The sequence below is a fragment of the Plutella xylostella genome, chromosome 11 (assembly GCF_932276165.1).
Source record: "Plutella xylostella chromosome 11, ilPluXylo3.1, whole genome shotgun sequence".
Taxonomy (NCBI): Eukaryota; Metazoa; Arthropoda; class Insecta; order Lepidoptera; family Plutellidae; genus Plutella; species Plutella xylostella.
In genome coordinates this window covers 623537-643160 of record NC_063991.1, presented here as the reverse complement: position 1 = coordinate 643160, position 19624 = coordinate 623537, and the positions used below count along the sequence as shown (strand labels likewise).

Genomic DNA, 19624 nt, shown 5'->3' with positions numbered 1-19624 from the left:
TACTTACCTAAACTATAACCTATTTGTATCTCTTTTAGTCCATCTATGCAAAGGTTGTCGGGAAGAGATCGCTATTAGCGATAACACCTCCATCTTGTTGTACAACAGTATAAGGCAGATAAATCTGACCCCTCACAGAAGCATTGTTAGTATGAGAGGGCGGTCAGGTTTTTCTGCACATGACCATACCCTGATGAATTGGTGTACAAATAAAGAGTAGGTACATTACTTATCTATCTATCTATGTTCCCCCAGTCCGCATCGCTCCGCCACCAGCGCATCGCGGCGCACTACGGCGGCGGGTCGGCGGCGGAGCGGGCGCTCGCTTTAGACGACGCCTTCGTACTGAGTCGAGCTGGGCGACTGTCCGCGGCGCGGGCTGCTCAGGCTGCAGGTATTTTATAACATCTCTAGGTGGATATCAAAGGACTTGGGAGCCACAGCAGGGATTAAGGGTTTAGAAATTGCGATGCCGGATTTCTTTAGTAAAATGGGATACTTTTGGCTAAATGGGACGCGTGTCGCGCTAAGTTAGGATTTACGTTAAAAATTACGATATCCCCATTTGAACTTTTTATAGCTAAAGTCTGCTCTCCTTGGAAGGACGCTTACACAATATATTCTTGCATTTTTCAGTTAATATATGTATTGATATTTACCATAATCGAATGAATTTGGCCCCAATGGTTACAAAACTAACATACCTATCTCCCTCCCCCAGCGGAACTGAAATCCGAGACCCACTGGGCGCCGTGGAAGGTCCTACTCCAGCAGCTGGCGTGGTGGCGGGCCCTACTCCGACTCTCGGCCGCCGGCCCTCGTCTGGACGCCATGCTCCGAGAGACACATCCACAAAGCCCCAGAGCACCCGCGTCCAGCGAGCATGTGTGAGTACAACCAACCACCACATTCATAGAGCATTTTGTCAGATTTTAGATTCATTTATTTGCTATAAACATGGGTCAAAAAAGAGATCTTATAAAATAAAAATAGTGTCTGGCAAGTTTCACCGAATGTTAGGTATATGCAATATAGTGTCATTTAAGTAAGTAGGTACGTGACAACGAACCCGTATAGAGACAGCTGTCTTATTCAGTATCTTTATAGTATTTATGTCAAATCGCGATATTTATGTCAAATCGCGATATAGTAACGTTTATCTACGTCGATAACTAAGCCGTGTAGCGATAGCTGTCTTATTCAGTATACTTATGAAATCACCATATTGATGTGTTCTCGCTTGATAGTGTTTTATTTTATTTTGTTTTATTTTATAGTGTTGTTTATGTATGTATGTGTTAGTGTGACACGGCTGCTCACGGTACTGGCTGCTTGGTGTGGTGCTTGTAGTGGTCCTGTGGCAGTAGTGGCGGCGGGGACGGGCGGCGCGGAAGGTGCTGCTGCAGCAGCTGGCGTGGTGGCGCGCGCTGCTCCGGCTGTCGGCCGCCGGCCCGCGTCTGGACGCCATGCTCCGGGACACGCCCCGCGCAGCCGCCGTCCCCCGCGTTGTAGCGAAGTGTAGTACACCCGCCCACACTTCTACATCTACATACACAGTCGTGTGACACGCGCAACGTGCAACCGACGCGAATAAGATATAGTCAAGTTTAACTATCTATGTCGATATAACGAACCCGTATAGAGACAGCTGTCTTATTCTGTAAAAGCGCCTTATTTATGGCGAATCGCGATATAGTGACATTTAACTATCTATGTCGATATAACGAACCCGTATAGAGACAGCTGTCTTATTCTGTAAAAGCGCCCTATTTATGGAGAATCGCGATATAGCAACATTTATCTACTATGTCGATAAAGAAACCCGTCTAGAGACAGCTGTCTTACTCAGTATCTTTGGAGTATTTATGTCAAATCGCGATATTTATGTCAAATCGCGATATTTATGTCAAATCGCGATATAGTAACGTTTATCTACGTCGATAACTAAGCCGCGTAGCGATAGCTGTCTTATTCAGTATCTTTGGAGTATTTATGTCAAATCGCGATATTTATGTCAAATCGCGATATAGTAACGTTTATCTACGTCGATAACTAATCCGTGTAGCGATAGCTGTCTTATTCAGTATCTTTGGAGTATTTATGTCGAATCGCGATATTGATGTGTTCTCGCTTGATAGTGTTGTTTATGTATGTATGTGTTAGTGTGACACGGCTGCTCACGGTACTGGCTGCTTGGTGTGGTGCTTGTAGTGGTCCTGTGGCAGTAGTGGCGGCGGGGACGGGCGGCGCGGAAGGTGCTGCTGCAGCAGCTGGCGTGGTGGCGCGCGCTGCTCCGGCTGTCGGCCGCCGGCCCGCGTCTGGACGCCATGCTCCGGGACACGCCCCGCGCAGCCGCCGTCCCCCGCGTTGTAGCGAAGTGTAGTACACCCGCCCACACTTCTACATCTACATACACAGTCGTGTGACACGTGCAACCGACGCGAATAACATATAGTCAAGTTTAACTGTCTATGTCGATATAACGAACCCGTATAGAGACAGCTGTCTTATTCTGTAAAAGCGCCTTATTTATGGCGAATCGCGATATAGTGACATTTAACTATCTATGTCGATATAACGAACCCGTATAGAGACAGCTGTCTTATTCTGTAAAAGCGCCTTATTTATGGCGAATCGCGATATTTATGTCAAATCGCGATATAGTAACGTTTATCTACGTCGATAACTAATCCGTGTAGCGATAGCTGTCTTATTCAGTATCTTTGGAGTATTTATGTCGAATCGCGATATTGATGTGTTCTCGCTTGATAGTGTTGTTTATGTATGTATGTGTTAGTGTGACACGGCTGCTCACGGTACTGGCTGCTTGGTGTGGTGCTTGTAGTGGTCCTGTGGCAGTAGTGGCGGCGGGGACGGGCGGCGCGGAAGGTGCTGCTGCAGCAGCTGGCGTGGTGGCGCGCGCTGCTCCGGCTGTCGGCCGCCGGCCCGCGTCTGGACGCCATGCTCCGGGACACGCCCCGCGCAGCCGCCGTCCCCCGCGTTGTAGCGAAGTGTAGTACACCCGCCCACACTTCTACATCTACATACACAGTCGTGTGACACGTGCAACCGACGCGAATAAGATATAGTCACGTTTAACTGTCTATGTCGATATAACGAACCCGTATAGAGACAGCTGTCTTATTTTGTAAAAGCGCCTTATTTATGGCGAATCGCGATATAGTGATATTTAACTATCTATGTCGATATAACGAACCCGTATAGAGACAGCTGTCTTATTCAGTATCTTTGGAGTATTTATGTCAAATCGCGATATAGTAACGTTTATCTACGTCGATAACTAAGCCGTGTAGCTGTCTTATTCAGTATGAAAATGAAAATGAAAATGAAAATGAAAAATATCTTTATTGTTAGAAAGTATACATACATTGTGTCCTGGCTCCCAAACTAGGATACCCTGTACTATGGGTAGCCAGGTTTTTTACTCGGAAAGTACTTATAGGCCGGCTCCATACGTTGGCCCCAACGTTGGTACCAACGTTGGACTGCAAATTGGGAGAGTCGTACATACGTTGGCTAATAAACTAGTTCTGTCCCGGCAGAGCCAACGTGAAGATGACCGATACAGAAATCTTAACTGCTCTGAGGCGATAAATATGTGCTCATTAATGATTCCCGCTTTTTTAAAATCTTCAATTGAAAAGATCATGCCCATATTCTGTTGAATGCCGCGCCATGCATCAGCTAATACATTTTGATTTTTATGTTCCTTTCGAGTTGCGTCCCATGTTATTGGATGTGCTTGTCGTTAAGTTCAATAAAATCTGTAACTTTTTAATTTTTCCATAAAGGTGACGATTTTGTGGATGAGAAATCCATTCTCGCTCGACGTCCGCACTCGTTGCGTGTTGCAACAGCACTGAGCAAAGCGCCAACGTATGGGCGTGATCGCCAGCGTTGGCGCAGATTCCTTTGATAAAACCGACACGAGACGGCCAACTCCCAACGCTCGCCCCAACGTTGGGGCCAACGCAATTTTCTAGATCCATACGTTGGACGAGTAGCGTTGGGACCTGCGTTGGGGCCAACGTATGGAGCCGGCGATAAACATTTAGGTACTACTGACAATGTTACAATTTAAGGTTATGTACATATGATAGATAAGTAAGCGCAGACAATAGTTACAATTATATACTGTAGGTATTCATTCTCATTCGGCACAAAAGGTAAACAATCGCTGTGCGTCTTCTTAATCAAAAAAACTACAAATAAACTACAGCCAAAACAGATGGTTTAATTACGAAATCATAAAAAAATAATCTTGCAAGTAGGTATTTCATTTCTCACGATGTTTTATTTTATACTTAACTTAGTTTTTAAAGAAACTAACATACTTAAAGTCTAACTAAATAAGTAACATAATATAAGCTTAAAGTGTAACTAAATAAGTAACGTAAAAGCGTACATATGGTATAACCATTTCGTACAAAATACTTAGGTACACATAAATTAGGTACAAATAAAAACCAAATTGAATTAGATTAAGAACATTGAAAATATTAATAGGGAGAAATTTAAGTTTAAGAAATATTGTGTGTGCTGAGGGTAGGTATAGTGTTTCGACTTAATGTTGTAAATGTATATATGCGTTATCTATAAGTATTAGGGTCGATTATTGGATGATGTCTACTTCACGAACTTGACTTACCACAATATTAGGTAAGCCAAGTTCGTGAAGTATATTTGTTAAACGGTCCGTATGGTGATTGTAACTGTGTGCGTGATCCTCTTTGTTGAGTACGAATAAGATACAGTATATGTTGCAATAGAAGATAAAAAGTATTTAGTTTTTTATTTTATTTATTAATATTTAATTTTTTTATTCGTGAGTAACTGTAGGGTAGTAAGGGGTAGTAACTGGCCACTTAAGCACCTTGGCCACTTTACGTGTGTGCTCCATCTAAATGCATGATCTGATTTAGGTGATTTATATATCTAATGATTCACTAGATCCTGTTGATTGTTTTTTTGATCAATTTAATAATCAATAAGAACTATTTATTTAAATATCTTTATTTTAATGAAAAGTATCACTTTTGTGTAGTAACTGGCCATAAATTTTAGTAACTGGCCCTCTTATTTTGCAGTAACTGGCCACCTAATATAATTAACTAAAATGACAAGTTTTAACCTTATAACTACTGCAAACATTATAAAAAACCTATTACAATTAATGTGTTATGACGTAGTTAATGTGTTAACACTTAATAATGAGAAATATCTAATATTTCTTAACAAATAAACAGTTCATCATCATCATCATCACGTCCTTACCTGCTGGGGCACAGGTTTCCTTCCAATGAAGGAAGGATATTCTAACAAAATTTAATATAAAAACAATACTTCTACAATTTAATACTCCTTCATTGTAATTAGTGTAACAACGTCACAATTCTCATATTATTATGACAAAAAATAAGTTTCTTATCTATAAATCATCACAAATCTTTATAAACAATCATATTGAATTATTTCAAGTTTATATTAAGTCAAATCTTTAAATCTTAGCTTCTTCTTTAACTAATTTTAAGATTGTATAAAATACAACTTGCTACATACAACGCACGCGTGTAACACGAGGTAGAGCTGGGCAAAAAAATAAGGGCTATCGGAGAGCGGTGGTAGCTCAGTCGGGTAAGCGCCCGCTTCTCACGCCAGAGATGCGGGTTCGAATCCCGGTGCTGACATGTACCAATTAGTTCTTTTAACTTAAGTACAATGTATACCATCACTCTTACGGTGAAGGAAAACATCGTGAGGAAACTTGCATGTCTAGATTTTGCACATCTAGATATGTGAACCCACCAACCCGCAGTGGAATGCCAGCATGGTGGGAAATGGTCCAAGCTTAGAAAGACAGTTTAGACCTTGGGGTTATGCACAAAGGTTCCATTCGAGAGAGCCAGGTGCAGGCACTGACACCCCCACACAGAATATAATAGAATAGGGCTATCGGAAATCCTTAGAGAGGGACACGATGACCCTGAAGTCTGGCCACATGCTCTACCATCGGGAAGGTAACCAACTGTCCCAAGGTGGCGTAGGATTTCTTGTCAACAAGTTAGTGGAGATCAGTAGTGTGTCGAATCGGGTAGCGTACCTTGTACTTAAAACTAACCGAGAGGGATTCCTTGAAGGTCGTACAGGTATATGCACCAACCTCGACACACTCTGACACAGAAGTCGAAACAGTATAGTTACGAAGATATCTCTAGGGCTATCAAGTGTGTATCACTGCTAAGACCCAATACACCATTGTGATGGGGGACTTCAACGCCAAAGTGGGAGTACAAGAATGCAAAGAATTGAGGGTAGGACCCCATGGCTTTAGTAGCAGAAATCGGAGACGGCAAATTCTTGTTGACTTCCTCGAATGAGACAGACCAGAATGGGCTGTACTTGATGAATTCTTTCTATGAGAAACATCCCCGGAGGAAGTGAACATGGTCAAGCCCCGATGGTGTAGGACGAAAAATGAAATCGACTTCATTATGACTGACAAGCGGCACATATCCAGAGATGTCTCAGTGATTTACACAATATGATTTATACATTTTAAACTGGGAGTGATCACCGACTTCTTGGAGGCACTCTGAATATCAACTTCAAGCTGGAGAGAAGACTGATGAAGCAGGCCCTTCGTCCCACGCTGCACCAAATTGAAGTTGGCATGGCAACACCAGCTTCCAAAGAGAACAACACAGCCGATTTGAATCGCTGCTAACCACTACGGATATTGACGAGGATACAGTCCAAATAATGAAGGCTGTTTGTGGGCTGGGCCACCATTATCTTGAAGAGATTTAAGCATATATCCTCAAACATAAAATAGTTCTCAGTAACTGGCCATGTAGTAACTGGCCACTAGAATACCTATGCCAGTTACTACTAAATATTGAACGATTTTTACAAATTTTTTACCACAGAAAATGCTATTTAAAACCAAGGTAATAAGCTGTATTTTAAGTTAATTTACTTGCAAGTAGCAAATTGGGGTAACTGGCATAGGGGGGCCAGTTACTAAAAATACTATAAAACTGGAACCAGTAACTGGCCAAGTCAAAAAATGCAATAAAAAATCAAATTAAGGATTAAATCAGTACAAATTATAATTGCTTGACTCAAAATCTATCGTTGTCACTATTTAAAGTCACTCTCAGAAGCTGGGGACAAAAAATATCGCCTCTCGAAATAATGTCTTCGCTTAACGTTTTCTTAACGCACAACCATTTTAACAGACGCACTGTCGCCGACTGTCAGAAAATTGCGGGTATTTTGAAGACCAATCCTTCAAGCGGAATGAGTGTGAACTAAAACGAACGACAACTTACTAATGGTTAGTGTCAAGCTGTAACAGATGGCGTGCTGTCATCGTATTTCTTATTTTAGGCGAATAAAAAGCCGTGTGGCCAGTTATTGGGGGTGGCCAATTTCACCAGTGTTTACCCTAGGTTTAATTATTTTAATTTATTTTTTTAGTTTTATTTGTATTATGTGCGGATTATTGTATTAGAATTTCTGTGTCCTCATATGATTTATTAACGAGCCAGGCAAACAAAATTATTTTACATTTGGAAGTGGTGAGATTTAACAAGTGTAGGTTTTTATTAGCCTTAGAGTATAAAGTAGGGCTTATGGCAAAGTAGTATCTTTCGAGTATTAATGTCAAATCGCGATATTTATGTCAAATCGCGATATAGTAACGTTTATCTACGTTGATAACTGCGCCGTGTAGCGATAGCTGTCTTATTCAGTATCTTTGGAGTATTTATGTCAAATCACGATATTTATGTCAAATCGCGATATTTATGTCAAATCGCGATATAGTAACGTTTATCTACGTCGATAACTAAGCCGTGTAGCTGTCTTATTCAGTATCTTTCGAGTATTAATGTCAAATCGCGATATTTATGTCAAATCGCGATATAGTAACGTTTATCTACGTTGATAACTGCGCCGTGTAGCGATAGCTGTCTTATTCAGTATCTTTGGAGTATTTATGTCGAATCGCGATATTTATGTCAAATCGCGATATTTATGTCAATTCGCGATATAGCAACATTTATCTATGTATGTGTTAGTGTGACACGGCTGCTCACGGTACTGGCTGCTTGGTGTGGTGCTTGTAGTGGTCCTGTGGCAGTAGTGGCGGCGGGGACGGGCGGCGCGGAAGGTGCTGCTGCAGCAGCTGGCGTGGTGGCGCGCGCTGCTCCGGCTGTCGGCCGCCGGCCCGCGTCTGGACGCCATGCTCCGGGACACGCCCCGCGCAGCCGCCGTCCCCCGCGTTGTAGCGAAGTGTAGTACACCCGCCCACACTTCTACATCTACATACACAGTCGTGTGACACGTGCAACCGACGCGAATAAGATATAGTCAAGTTTAACTATCGCCGTCGATATAACGAACCCGTATAGAGACAGCTGTCTTATTCTGTAAAAGCGCCGTATTTATGTCGAATCGTGATATAGTAACGTTTATCTACGTCGATAACTAAGCCGTGTAGCGATAGCTGTCTTATTGAGTATCCTTGGAGATGCTAAAATCACAGCGCTGTATTTATGGCGAATCGCGATATAATCACATTTATCTATTTAGGTCGATATAACGAACCCGTATAGAGACAGCTGTCTTTATTCTGTAAAAGCGCCTTATTTATGGCGAATCGCGATATAGTGACATTTAACTATCTATGTCGATATAACGAACCCGTATAGAGACAGCTGTCTTATTCTGTAAAAGTGCCTTATTTATGTCAAATCGCGATATAGTGACATTTAACTATCTATGTCGATATAACGAACCCGTATAGAGACAGCTGTCTTATTCTGTAAAAGCGCCTTATTTATGGCGAATCGCGATATAGTGACATTTAACTATCTATGTCGATATAACGAACCCGTATAGAGACAGCTGTCTTATTCTGTAAAAGCGCCTTATTTATGGCGAATCACGATATAGTGACATTTATCTATCTATGTCGATATAACGAACCCGTATAGAGACAGCTGTCTTATTCAGTATCTTTGGAGTATTTATGTCAAATCGCGATATAGTGACATTTAACTATCTATGTCGATATAACGAACCCGTATAGAGACAGCTGTCTTATTCTGTAAAAGCGCCTTATTTATGGCGAATCGCGATATAGTGACATTTAACTATCTATGTCGATATAACGAACCCGTATAGAGACAGCTGTCTTATTCTGTAAAAGCGCCTTATTTATGGCGAATCGCGATATAGTGACATTTAACTATCTATGTCGATATAACGAACCCGTATAGAGACAGCTGTCTTATTCTGTAAAAGCGCCTTATTTATGGCGAATCGCGATATAGTGACATTTAACTATCTATGTCGATATAACGAACCCGTATAGAGACAGCTGTCTTATTCTGTAAAAGCGCCTTATTTATGGCGAATCGCGATATAGTGACATTTAACTATCTATGTCGATATAACGAACCCGTATAGAGACAGCTGTCTTATTCAGTATCTTTGGAGTATTTATGTCAAATCGCGATATTTATGTCAAATCGCGATAAAGTAACTTTTATCTACGTCGATAACAAACCCATGCGATAGCTGTCTTATTCGGTATCTTTATAAAAGCGCCGTATTTATTGCGAATCGCGATACAGTGTCGTTTATCTATGTATGTGTTAGTGTGACACGGCTGCTCACGGTACTGGCTGCTTGGTGTGGTGCTTGTAGTGGTCCTGTGGCAGTAGTGGCGGCGGGGACGGGCGGCGCGGAAGGTGCTGCTGCAGCAGCTGGCGTGGTGGCGCGCGCTGCTCCGGCTGTCGGCCGCCGGCCCGCGTCTGGACGCCATGCTCCGGGACACGCCCCGCGCAGCCGCCGTCCCCCGCGTTGTAGCTAAGTGTAGTACACCCGCCCACACTTCTACATCTACATACACAGTCGTGTGACACGTGCAACCGACGCGAATAAGATATAGTCAAGTTTAACTAGCTATGTCGATATAACGAACCCGTATAGAGACAGCTGTCTTATTCTGTAAAAGCGCCTTATTTATGGCGAATCGCGATATAGTGACATTTAACTATCTATGTCGATATAACGAACCCGTATAGAGACAGCTGTCTTATTCTGTAAAAGCGCCTTATTTATGGCGAATCGCGATATAGTGACATTTAACTATCTATGTCGATATAACGAACCCGTATAGAGACAGCTGTCTTATTCTGTAAAAGCGCCTTATTTATGGCGAATCGCGATATAGTGACATTTATCTACTATGTCGATATAACGAACCCGTATAGAGACAGCTGTCTTATTCAGTATCTTTGGAGTATTTATGTCAAATCGCGATATTTATGTCAAATCGCGATATAGTAACGTTTATCTACGTCGATAACGAACCCGTGTAGGGAAAGCTGTCTTATTCAGTATCTTTGGAGTATTTATGTCAAATCGCGATATTTATGTCAAATCGCGATATAGTAACGTTTGTCTACGTCGATAACGAACCTGTGTAGAGACAGCTGTCTTATTCAGTATCTTTGGAGTATTTATGTCTTATCGCGATATTGATGTGTTCTCGCTTGATAGTGTTGTTTATGTATGTATGTGTTAGTGTGACACGGCTGCTCACGGTACTGGCTGCTTGGTGTGGTGCTTGTAGTGGTCCTGTGGCAGTAGTGGCGGCGGGGACGGGCGGCGCGGAAGGTGCTGCTGCAGCAGCTGGCGTGGTGGCGCGCGCTGCTCCGGCTGTCGGCCGCCGGCCCGCGTCTGGACGCCATGCTCCGGGACACGCCCCGCGCAGCCGCCGTCCCCCGCGTTGTAGCGAAGTGTAGTACACCCGCCCACACTTCTACATCTACATACACAGTCGTGTGACACGTGCAACCGAGGCGGATAAGATATAGTCAAGTTTAACTATCGACGTCGATATAACGAACCCGTATAGAGACAGCTGTCTTATTCTGTAAAAGCGCCTTATTTATGGCGAATCGCGATATAGTGACATTTAACTATCTATGTCGATATAACGAACCCGTATAGAGACAGCTGTCTTATTCTGTAAAAGCGCCTTATTTATGGCGAATCGCGATATAGCTACTTTTATCTACGTCGATAACGAACCCGTGTTGCGATAGCTGTCTTATTCAGTATCTTTGGAGTATTAATGTCAAATTGCGATATTTATGTCAAATCGCGATATTTATGTCTTCTCGCGATATTGATGTGTTCTCGCTTGATAGTGTTGTTTATGTATGTATGTGTTAGTGTGACACGGCTGCTCACGGTACTGGCTGCTTGGTGTGGTGCTTGTAGTGGTCCTGTGGCAGTAGTGGCGGCGGGGACGGGCGGCGCGGAAGGTGCTGCTGCAGCAGCTGGCGTGGTGGCGCGCGCTGCTCCGGCTGTCGGCCGCCGGCCCGCGTCTGGACGCCATGCTCCGGGACACGCCCCGCGCAGCCGCCGTCCCCCGCGTTGTAGCGAAGTGTAGTACACCCGCCCACACTTCTACATCTACATACACAGTCGTGTGACACGTGCAACCGAGGCGGATAAGATATAGTCAAGTTTAACTGTCTATGTCGATATAACGAACCCGTATAGAGACAGCTGTCTTATTCTGCAAAAGCGCCTTATTTATGGCGAATCGCGATATAGTGACATTTAAGTATCTACGTCTATAACTAACCCATATAGAGACAGCTGTCTTATTCTGTAAAAGCGCCTTATTTATGGCGAATCGCGATATAGTGACATAAATTTAACTATCTATGTCGATATAACGAACCCGTGTAGCGATAGCTGTCTTATTCAGTATCTTTGGAGTATTTATGTCGAATCGCGATATTTATGTCAAATCGCGATATAGTAACGTTTATCTACGTCGATAACTAAGCCGTGTAGCGATAGCTGTCTAATTCAGTATCTTTGGAGTATTTATATCAAATCGCGATATTTATGTCAAATCGCGATATAGTAACGTTTATCTACGTCGATAACTAAGCCGTATAGCGATAGCTGTCTTATTCAGTATCTTTGGAGTATTTATGTCAAATCGCGATATTTATGTCAAATCGCGATATTTATGTCAAATCGCGATATAGTAACGTTTATCTCCGTCGATAACTAAGCCGTGTAGAGACAGCTGTCTTATTCAGTATCTTTGGAGTATTTATGTCGAATCGCGATATTTATGTCAAATCGCGATATAGTAACGTTTATCTACGTCGATAACTAAGCCGTGTAGCGATAGCTGTCTAATTCAGTATCTTTGGAGTATTTATATCAAATCGCGATATTTATGTCAAATCGCGATATAGTAACGTTTATCTACGTCGATAACTAAGCCGTATAGCGATAGCTGTCTTATTCAGTATCTTTGGAGTATTTATGTCAAATCGCGATATTTATGTCAAATCGCGATATTTATGTCAAATCGCGATATAGTAACGTTTATCTCCGTCGATAACTAAGCCGTGTAGAGACAGCTGTCTTATTCAGTATCTTTGGAGTATTTATGTCGAATCGCGATATTTATGTCAAATCGCGATATAGTAACGTTTATCTACGTCGATAACTAAGCCGTGTAGCGATAGCTGTCTAATTCAGTATCTTTGGAGTATTTATATCAAATCGCGATATTTATGTCAAATCGCGATATAGTAACGTTTATCTACGTCGATAACTAAGCCGTATAGCGATAGCTGTCTTATTCAGTATCTTTGGAGTATTTATGTCAAATCGCGATATTTCTGTCAAATCTCGATATTGATGTGTTCTCGCTTGATAGTGTTGTTTATGTATGTATGTGTTAGTGTGACACGGCTGCTCACGGTACTGGCTGCTTGGTGTGGTGCTTGTAGTGGTCCTGTGGCAGTAGTGGCGGCGGGGACGGGCGGCGCGGAAGGTGCTGCTGCAGCAGCTGGCGTGGTGGCGCGCGCTGCTCCGGCTGTCGGCCGCCGGCCCGCGTCTGGACGCCATGCTCCGGGACACGCCCCGCGCAGCCGCCGTCCCCCGCGTTGTAGCGAAGTGTAGTACACCCGCCCACACTTCTACATCTACATACACAGTCGTGTGACACGTGCAACCGAGGCGGATAAGATATAGTCAAGTTTAACTATCTATGTCGATATAACGAACCCGTGTAGAGACAGCTGTCTTATTCAGTATCCTTGGAGTATTTATGTCAATTCGCGATATTTATGTCAAATCGCGATATAGTAACGTTTATCTACGTCATCGATAAAGAAACCCGTATAGAGACAGCTGTCTTATTCTGTAAAAGCGCCTTATTTATGGCGAATCGCGATATAGTGACATTTAACTATCTATGTCGATATAACGAACCCGTATAGAGACAGCTGTCTTATTCTGTAAAAGCGCCTTATTTATGGCGAATCGCGATATAGTGACATTTAACTATCTATGTCGATATAACGAACCCGTATAGAGACAGCTGTCTTATTCTGTAAAAGCGCCTTATTTATGGCGAATCGCGATATATTGACATTTAACTATCTATGTCGATATAACGAACCCTTATAGAGACAGCTGTCTTATTCTGTAAATCGCCTTATTTATGTCAAATCGCGATATAGTAAAATTATCTACGTCGATAACTAAGCCGTGTAGCGATAGCTGTCTTATTCAGTATCTTTGGAGTATTTATGTCAAATCGCGATATTTATGTCAAATCGCGATATAGTAACATTTATCTACGTCAATAACTAAGCCGTGTAGCGATAGCTGTCTTATTCAGTATCTTTTGAGTATTTATGTCAAATCGCGATATTTATGTCGAATCGCGATATAGTAACGTTTATTTACGTCGATAACTAAGCCGTGTAGCGATAGCTGTCTTATTCAGTATCTTTGGAGTATTTATGTCAAATCGCGATATTTATGTCAAATCGCGATATAGTAACATTTATCTACGTCAATAACTAAGCCGTGTAGCGATAGCTGTCTTATTCAGTATCCTTGGAGGTACTACAATAAAACCGCCGTACTTATGTCAAATCGCGATATTTATGTCTTCTCGCGATATTGATGTGTTCTCGCTTGATAGTGTTGTTTATGTATGTATGTGTTAGTGTGACACGGCTGCTCACGGTACTGGCTGCTTGGTGTGGTGCTTGTAGTGGTCCTGTGGCAGTAGTGGCGGCGGGGACGGGCGGCGCGGAAGGTGCTGCTGCAGCAGCTGGCGTGGTGGCGCGCGCTGCTCCGGCTGTCGGCCGCCGGCCCGCGTCTGGACGCCATGCTCCGGGACACGCCCCGCGCAGCCGCCGTCCCCCGCGTTGTAGCGAAGTGTAGTACACCCGCCCACACTTCTACATCTACATACACAGTCGTGTGACACGTGCAACCGACGCGAATAAGATATAGTCAAGTTTAACTATCTACGTCGATAATGAACCCGTCTAGAGACAGAGCGATCTTTAATTTGTAGCACCGCGATTAATAATAGGTATCCTTGAGGTGCTACAATGAAAGCGCCGTGTTTATGTCGAATTGCGATATAGCAACGTTTATCTATGTCGTCGATAAAGAAACCTGTATAGAGACAGCTGTCTTATTCGGTATCCTTGGAGGTGTTACAATCACAATGCCGTATTTATGGCGAATCTCAGAAAATTGTATCTAAGTATAAGGGATGGGGTGAAATTCGTGTTAGAACGAACTGTCGTAAGTCGAGTTTGCTCATTAAGTACATAGGTGTCCCGTTTGTTATCAGCTCTGCCAGCTCATCCATTCTAATTACAAGCCTTATTTTCACTATTTCTCACCTACAACCTTAACCACAATATTTCTCCATTCAGCTGGCTTTCCAGAGCGCTCCTAACATCCAGCGAGGATTCGGATGTTTCTGCATTTGATTTAAGGAGATTTATCTACCAGCTCTTTCTATCAACATTATCGTTATCTTATTTTATCTCTCTTTCAGCTGGCTCTCAGGCGCCCTCCTATCAGCCAGTTTTGGATGTCCTTCCCTTTAATTTAAGGAGCTTCATCTACCAGAACTTTCTTTCTAACATTTCCCCTCTCTTGCAGCTGGCTCTACGGCACCCTCCTAACAGCCAGAGTTTGATCACTTTCCCTTTGATTTAAAGAGATTCATCTGGTAGCTTCTTTCTAATATTGCATTTATCTCTCCCCAGATGGCTATCCGGTGCCCTCTTAACAGCCGGCGTGGAGTGGGGCAACCAGGAGGTCATACAGCAAGCGCTGAAGCTATACGACGCTTGGGACAAGGACAATGCCACCATACCGGACTTTTATCAGGAGGTGAGAGCACTGGACTCTTTTTGAAAATAAATGTTTACTTAAATATTTTGTGTAACACGGGATTTTTTGGGTCGTGAATAAAATGACTGTCCCCTAAATGCACCTTGGAAACCATTACAGATTAGATTTCTATATCATTAGAAATTGGTGTCAGTTTGGTTGGGACATAGGTAGACGGCTGATCATGTGCGCCACCTTACGACTGGCTGTAGTTGAATGATAGTGTTGTACAGTGATGGACCCCTCTTAGAGTGCCATTGCTGCAGAGGGAGACGGTTTTTCACAGCTTAGCTTAAAAAAAGGGCTAAAGTTCATTATAACCATGCAACATATCTCAAAATTGCCTTTCTATGTTATGAAGCCCGCCCAGCGTCGGGCTTCATAACATATTTCTATTAAAATTCTTAAATAGATAAACAATAGGCAGGATAGGTCCTTAATTATGATATCGAAAACAAGCCAACACTAAACACCTTCCACTCCATCCCCAGGGCGCATTCACAGCAGCAATCCTAACCTACGGCGCGCCCGCCTTCCACCGGCTGTGGGGCGCGCTGCTCGGCTCGCTGGCGGCGCCGCGGCCGCTGCTGCACCTGCCCGCGCTGCTGGCCGCGCTGCCCGCCGCCGCCGACCGCTGGCTGTTCTACAGGTGACTATACAGTGATGCTATTGGCTGTTGTATAGGTAACTGTGGCTACACCTCAGGTAACTATAGTGACATCTCAGGTAACTATAGCGACAGCTGATTTATATACGAACAAGCTTAGACTTCAATAATATACAGAAACTACATTGGTCCTTCGGTCCGGACATCTAAGATTACCGACCGACGTGGAAGTGAGAAACTAATTTTGTCGCTATAGATAGATTTCCCGTCAAGCCTTTAGGTGGCGTCTTTTCCGGGGCAGCAAAAACACCAGAAACACCTTTAGAGAGCCGAAAGTGAGTGAAATTTTGTCAGTGAGCTATTATATCGCTTTCTGGTCTCGCTATCTAGACAGCGTTCGCTATATATTCGCTAGTGGTTCCTTGGCTGTGGGGCGCGCTGCTCGGCTCGCTGGCGGCGCCGCGGCCGCTGCTGCACCTGCCCGCGCTGCTGGCCGCGCTGCCCGCCGCCGCCGACCGCTGGCTGTTCTACAGGTGACTATAGCGTGATGCTATTGGCTGTTCATGGGTAACTGTGGCGATATCTCAGGTAACTATAGCGACATCTAGCTTCTATACGAGCAAGCTTACACGTCAATAGTTATATTGATCCTGCGATCGGTCCGTCGATCCGGACAACGAAGATTACCGATAGATTATCTTCATGCTTCATGGAAGCGAGAAACTAATATTGCCGCTATAGGTAGGTTACTAACTATTAAATACCAACAGATGGCAGATTTCCTGTAAAGCCTTTAGGTGGCGACTTCTTCGGGACAGAAAAAACACCAGAAACACCTTTAGACAGCCGAAAGTGATTGTTTGTTTTTGTCGGTGGGATATTATATCACTTGCTACTACACCTACCTCACTATCTAGCTAGCGTTCGCAATATATTCGCTAGTGGTTCCTTGGCTGTGGGGCGCGCTGCTCGGCTCGCTGGCGGCGCCGCGGCCGCTGCTGCACCTGCCCGCGCTGCTGGCCGCGCTGCCCGCCGCCGCCGACCGCTGGCTGTTCTACAGGTGACTATGAAGTGATCCTATTGACTGTTCTAAAGGTGAATATAGCGTGATCCTATTGGCTGTTGTACAGGTAACTATACATAGCGACAATATAGATCCTTTGATCCGGACAGCGAAGGTTACTGACAGATGGCATGGAAGCGGATCTCACGCGTCGGCTGTCTGTTCATGGCACTATGAACATCAGCCCGTTATCAGTTACTGCTGACTGTGCTGACTGCTGGCCTCTCCCAAGGAGCGAACAAACACTTTATGTCTTCTTATCCCCGTTCAGTTGTTTTCGACTCAGTCACCTAACTAACTGATACTCGTACGTTTGCAAGTCCATAATTTCCAATTCAGAACTATCAATCCTTATAACTCGATTTCCCACTTCATCACACTGTCTAAAGATCTTATTGGTGCTAATTTAATGTTTTATATCCTAACCTATTTGTGCTAATGTAATGTTGTTTATTACAGATACGCCTACACTATGCTGTCGCCTGAAGCTCAGCGCAGCAGCGACTGGAAGGTGTGGGTCACCTCGCTCTTCGCTGGAGCTTGCAGGTAAACATAGTTTAAAGTTCTCTAATCATTATTGATGATATAGGTAGTTATTATGTAGCTAAGGGCTGATTTTTCAATGGTCAGATAAGGGTTATCTGGGGAATAAAAAATTCTGATGCGGTCACGTCTGACTATTTGTATTAGACAGTGACAGCTACAATTTTATTCGTAAGAGAGCGTTTATCTGACCATTGAAAAATCAGCCCTAAGTCTCTTTACCTACCTAACCTAGAGAATACAGATACTCACTGTCGAGACTCAAGACAGAAGCTAAAAACTGTGTCTAAAAGCTTATTCCTGGTGAAAGGATTAACTAAGTAGTTAGTACACTCGCGAGCAACCAAATCGACTCAAGCCTTGACGGCGCAAACATACATTAATACAAGTAAAATTATGAATAGAAATAATAAAAATGATATGTCATTTAAAAGCTTAAGATGTCAGCTTTAATTTGATATCATTATTATTGAAATCCATTCATCATTTTTGAAATAAATGATGTCTGAACGCAATTGTAGGAAAAACGGGAATTTAGGAAAAAAGGGTATGGGTATCGTATTATACAAATTAAACAAAAAATGTTAAGATAAAAATTTATTTATTTAAATCAATACTTTGTATTGCCCCCTCTTGCCCTAATTACAGCCTGCAGCCTGTTTCTCATAGACCTTATCAACTTTTTGACAGTTTCCTGAGGAATGCCGTCCCACTCCTCTAATAAAGCTGTCTTCAGCTCGTCCACGCTTGCAGGGACTGGATTCCTGGCCCGAACTCTTCTTTTGAGCTCGTCCCATAAGTGTTCGATGGGATTCAGGTCAGGACTGAGCGCAGGCCAGTCCATCGTGCGCAATTCCTTCTCTCTCAGAAACTGCCGACTGACTCGTGCCGTGTGGCAGCGGGCATTGTCGTGCATTAGCACGAAGTCTTCACCGACAAATTCTGCATAGGGCACAACATGACCGAGTAGAATGTCGGTGATGTACCGATCAGCTGTTAACCCGCCTCCTCGGCCGCCTCCAGGCACGAAAACAAGTGCGGTTTTTCCCTCTAGAGAAATACCAGCCCACATCATGCAGGAACCGCCGCCATATGCTACTGTTTCAGCGAAACAACATTGGGCAAATCGTTCCCCCGGACGCCGGTAGACCCGGCCTCTCCTGTCACTGCCATGCAGACACACTCTGCACTCATCAGTAAACAGGACCGACCGCCATTGCGCAATGCTCCAATCGAGATGCTCTCGAGCAAACTGAAGACGCGCTTGTCGGTGGCCTGCAGTCAATTTGGGGCCTGATGCAGGTCTTTTTGGTGTCAAGTTGGCTTCCTTCAAGCGTCTTCTCACTGTCCACTCGCTGACAGCCACTTGTCGTACACGTCTCAGTTCTTGCTGCACATCAACGCCCGTAAGGTGTCGATTGCGCAGCGAGGTTGAGACAATGAAGCGGTCGTCTCTCTCTGAAGTGCAGCGGTGGCGGCCCGTTCTTGGTCTTCGATTGAAGGCACCAGTCTCTTGGAACCGTCTGTATACTCGGGATACAGCAGACTGGCTCAAGTGGAGCTGGGCAGCGACTGCTCGCTGACTTAACCCTTGTTGCAGCAAGGCAACAACTTGAGCAGCTTCTTCTGGTGTGGTATCCATGGGTTTGCGAAAACAAGGAATACAATGCAACGAGATGTGTACCGGTCAACTTGCAACAAGCGACTGATAAGGTACACCGGATGTGGAAAGGTTTTATAGCGGGATCAGGTAGCGCAAGGCGTGGATTCCTAATGAGGTAATTAACACTGACGGGCAATTAAAATGCGTCATTAAATCTGCGCTTAGTTTTTTTTTATGGTATTGATCTTAATTGAAAGCCTAATTCTTCAGCTTTCGAATGACATATCACTTTTATATTTACCATTTATCGTTTTAGGAAAATCAATGTATATGTGCGCCGTGAAGGCTTGAGTCGATTTGGTTGCTCGCGAGTGTAGTTCACTGTATCGATTTTTTTGAATCGACAGATAAAATAGTACTTACAACGTAAAATTTTAAAATGAATGTTACCAACAATCATATAGCTGTGTTGCAATTAAATACAGTGACATTTATCTACATAAGATACCTACCTACCATCAGA

At 43.6% G+C, this 19624-nt stretch overlaps 1 protein-coding gene across 1 annotated transcript in view; it reads left to right on the top strand.

Annotated features, from left to right (window-relative positions):
- LOC105397679 overlaps positions 1-19624 on the top strand; it is a 52498-nt gene that overhangs the window by 29080 nt on the left and 3794 nt on the right. The window contains exons 23-27 of the mRNA XM_048624184.1: positions 256-394; positions 722-887; positions 15159-15285; positions 15777-15934; positions 17415-17501. Coding sequence (XP_048480141.1) covers positions 256-394; positions 722-887; positions 15159-15285; positions 15777-15934; positions 17415-17501 — 677 coding nt within the window. The remainder of the gene's footprint in view (positions 1-255; positions 395-721; positions 888-15158; positions 15286-15776; positions 15935-17414; positions 17502-19624) is intronic.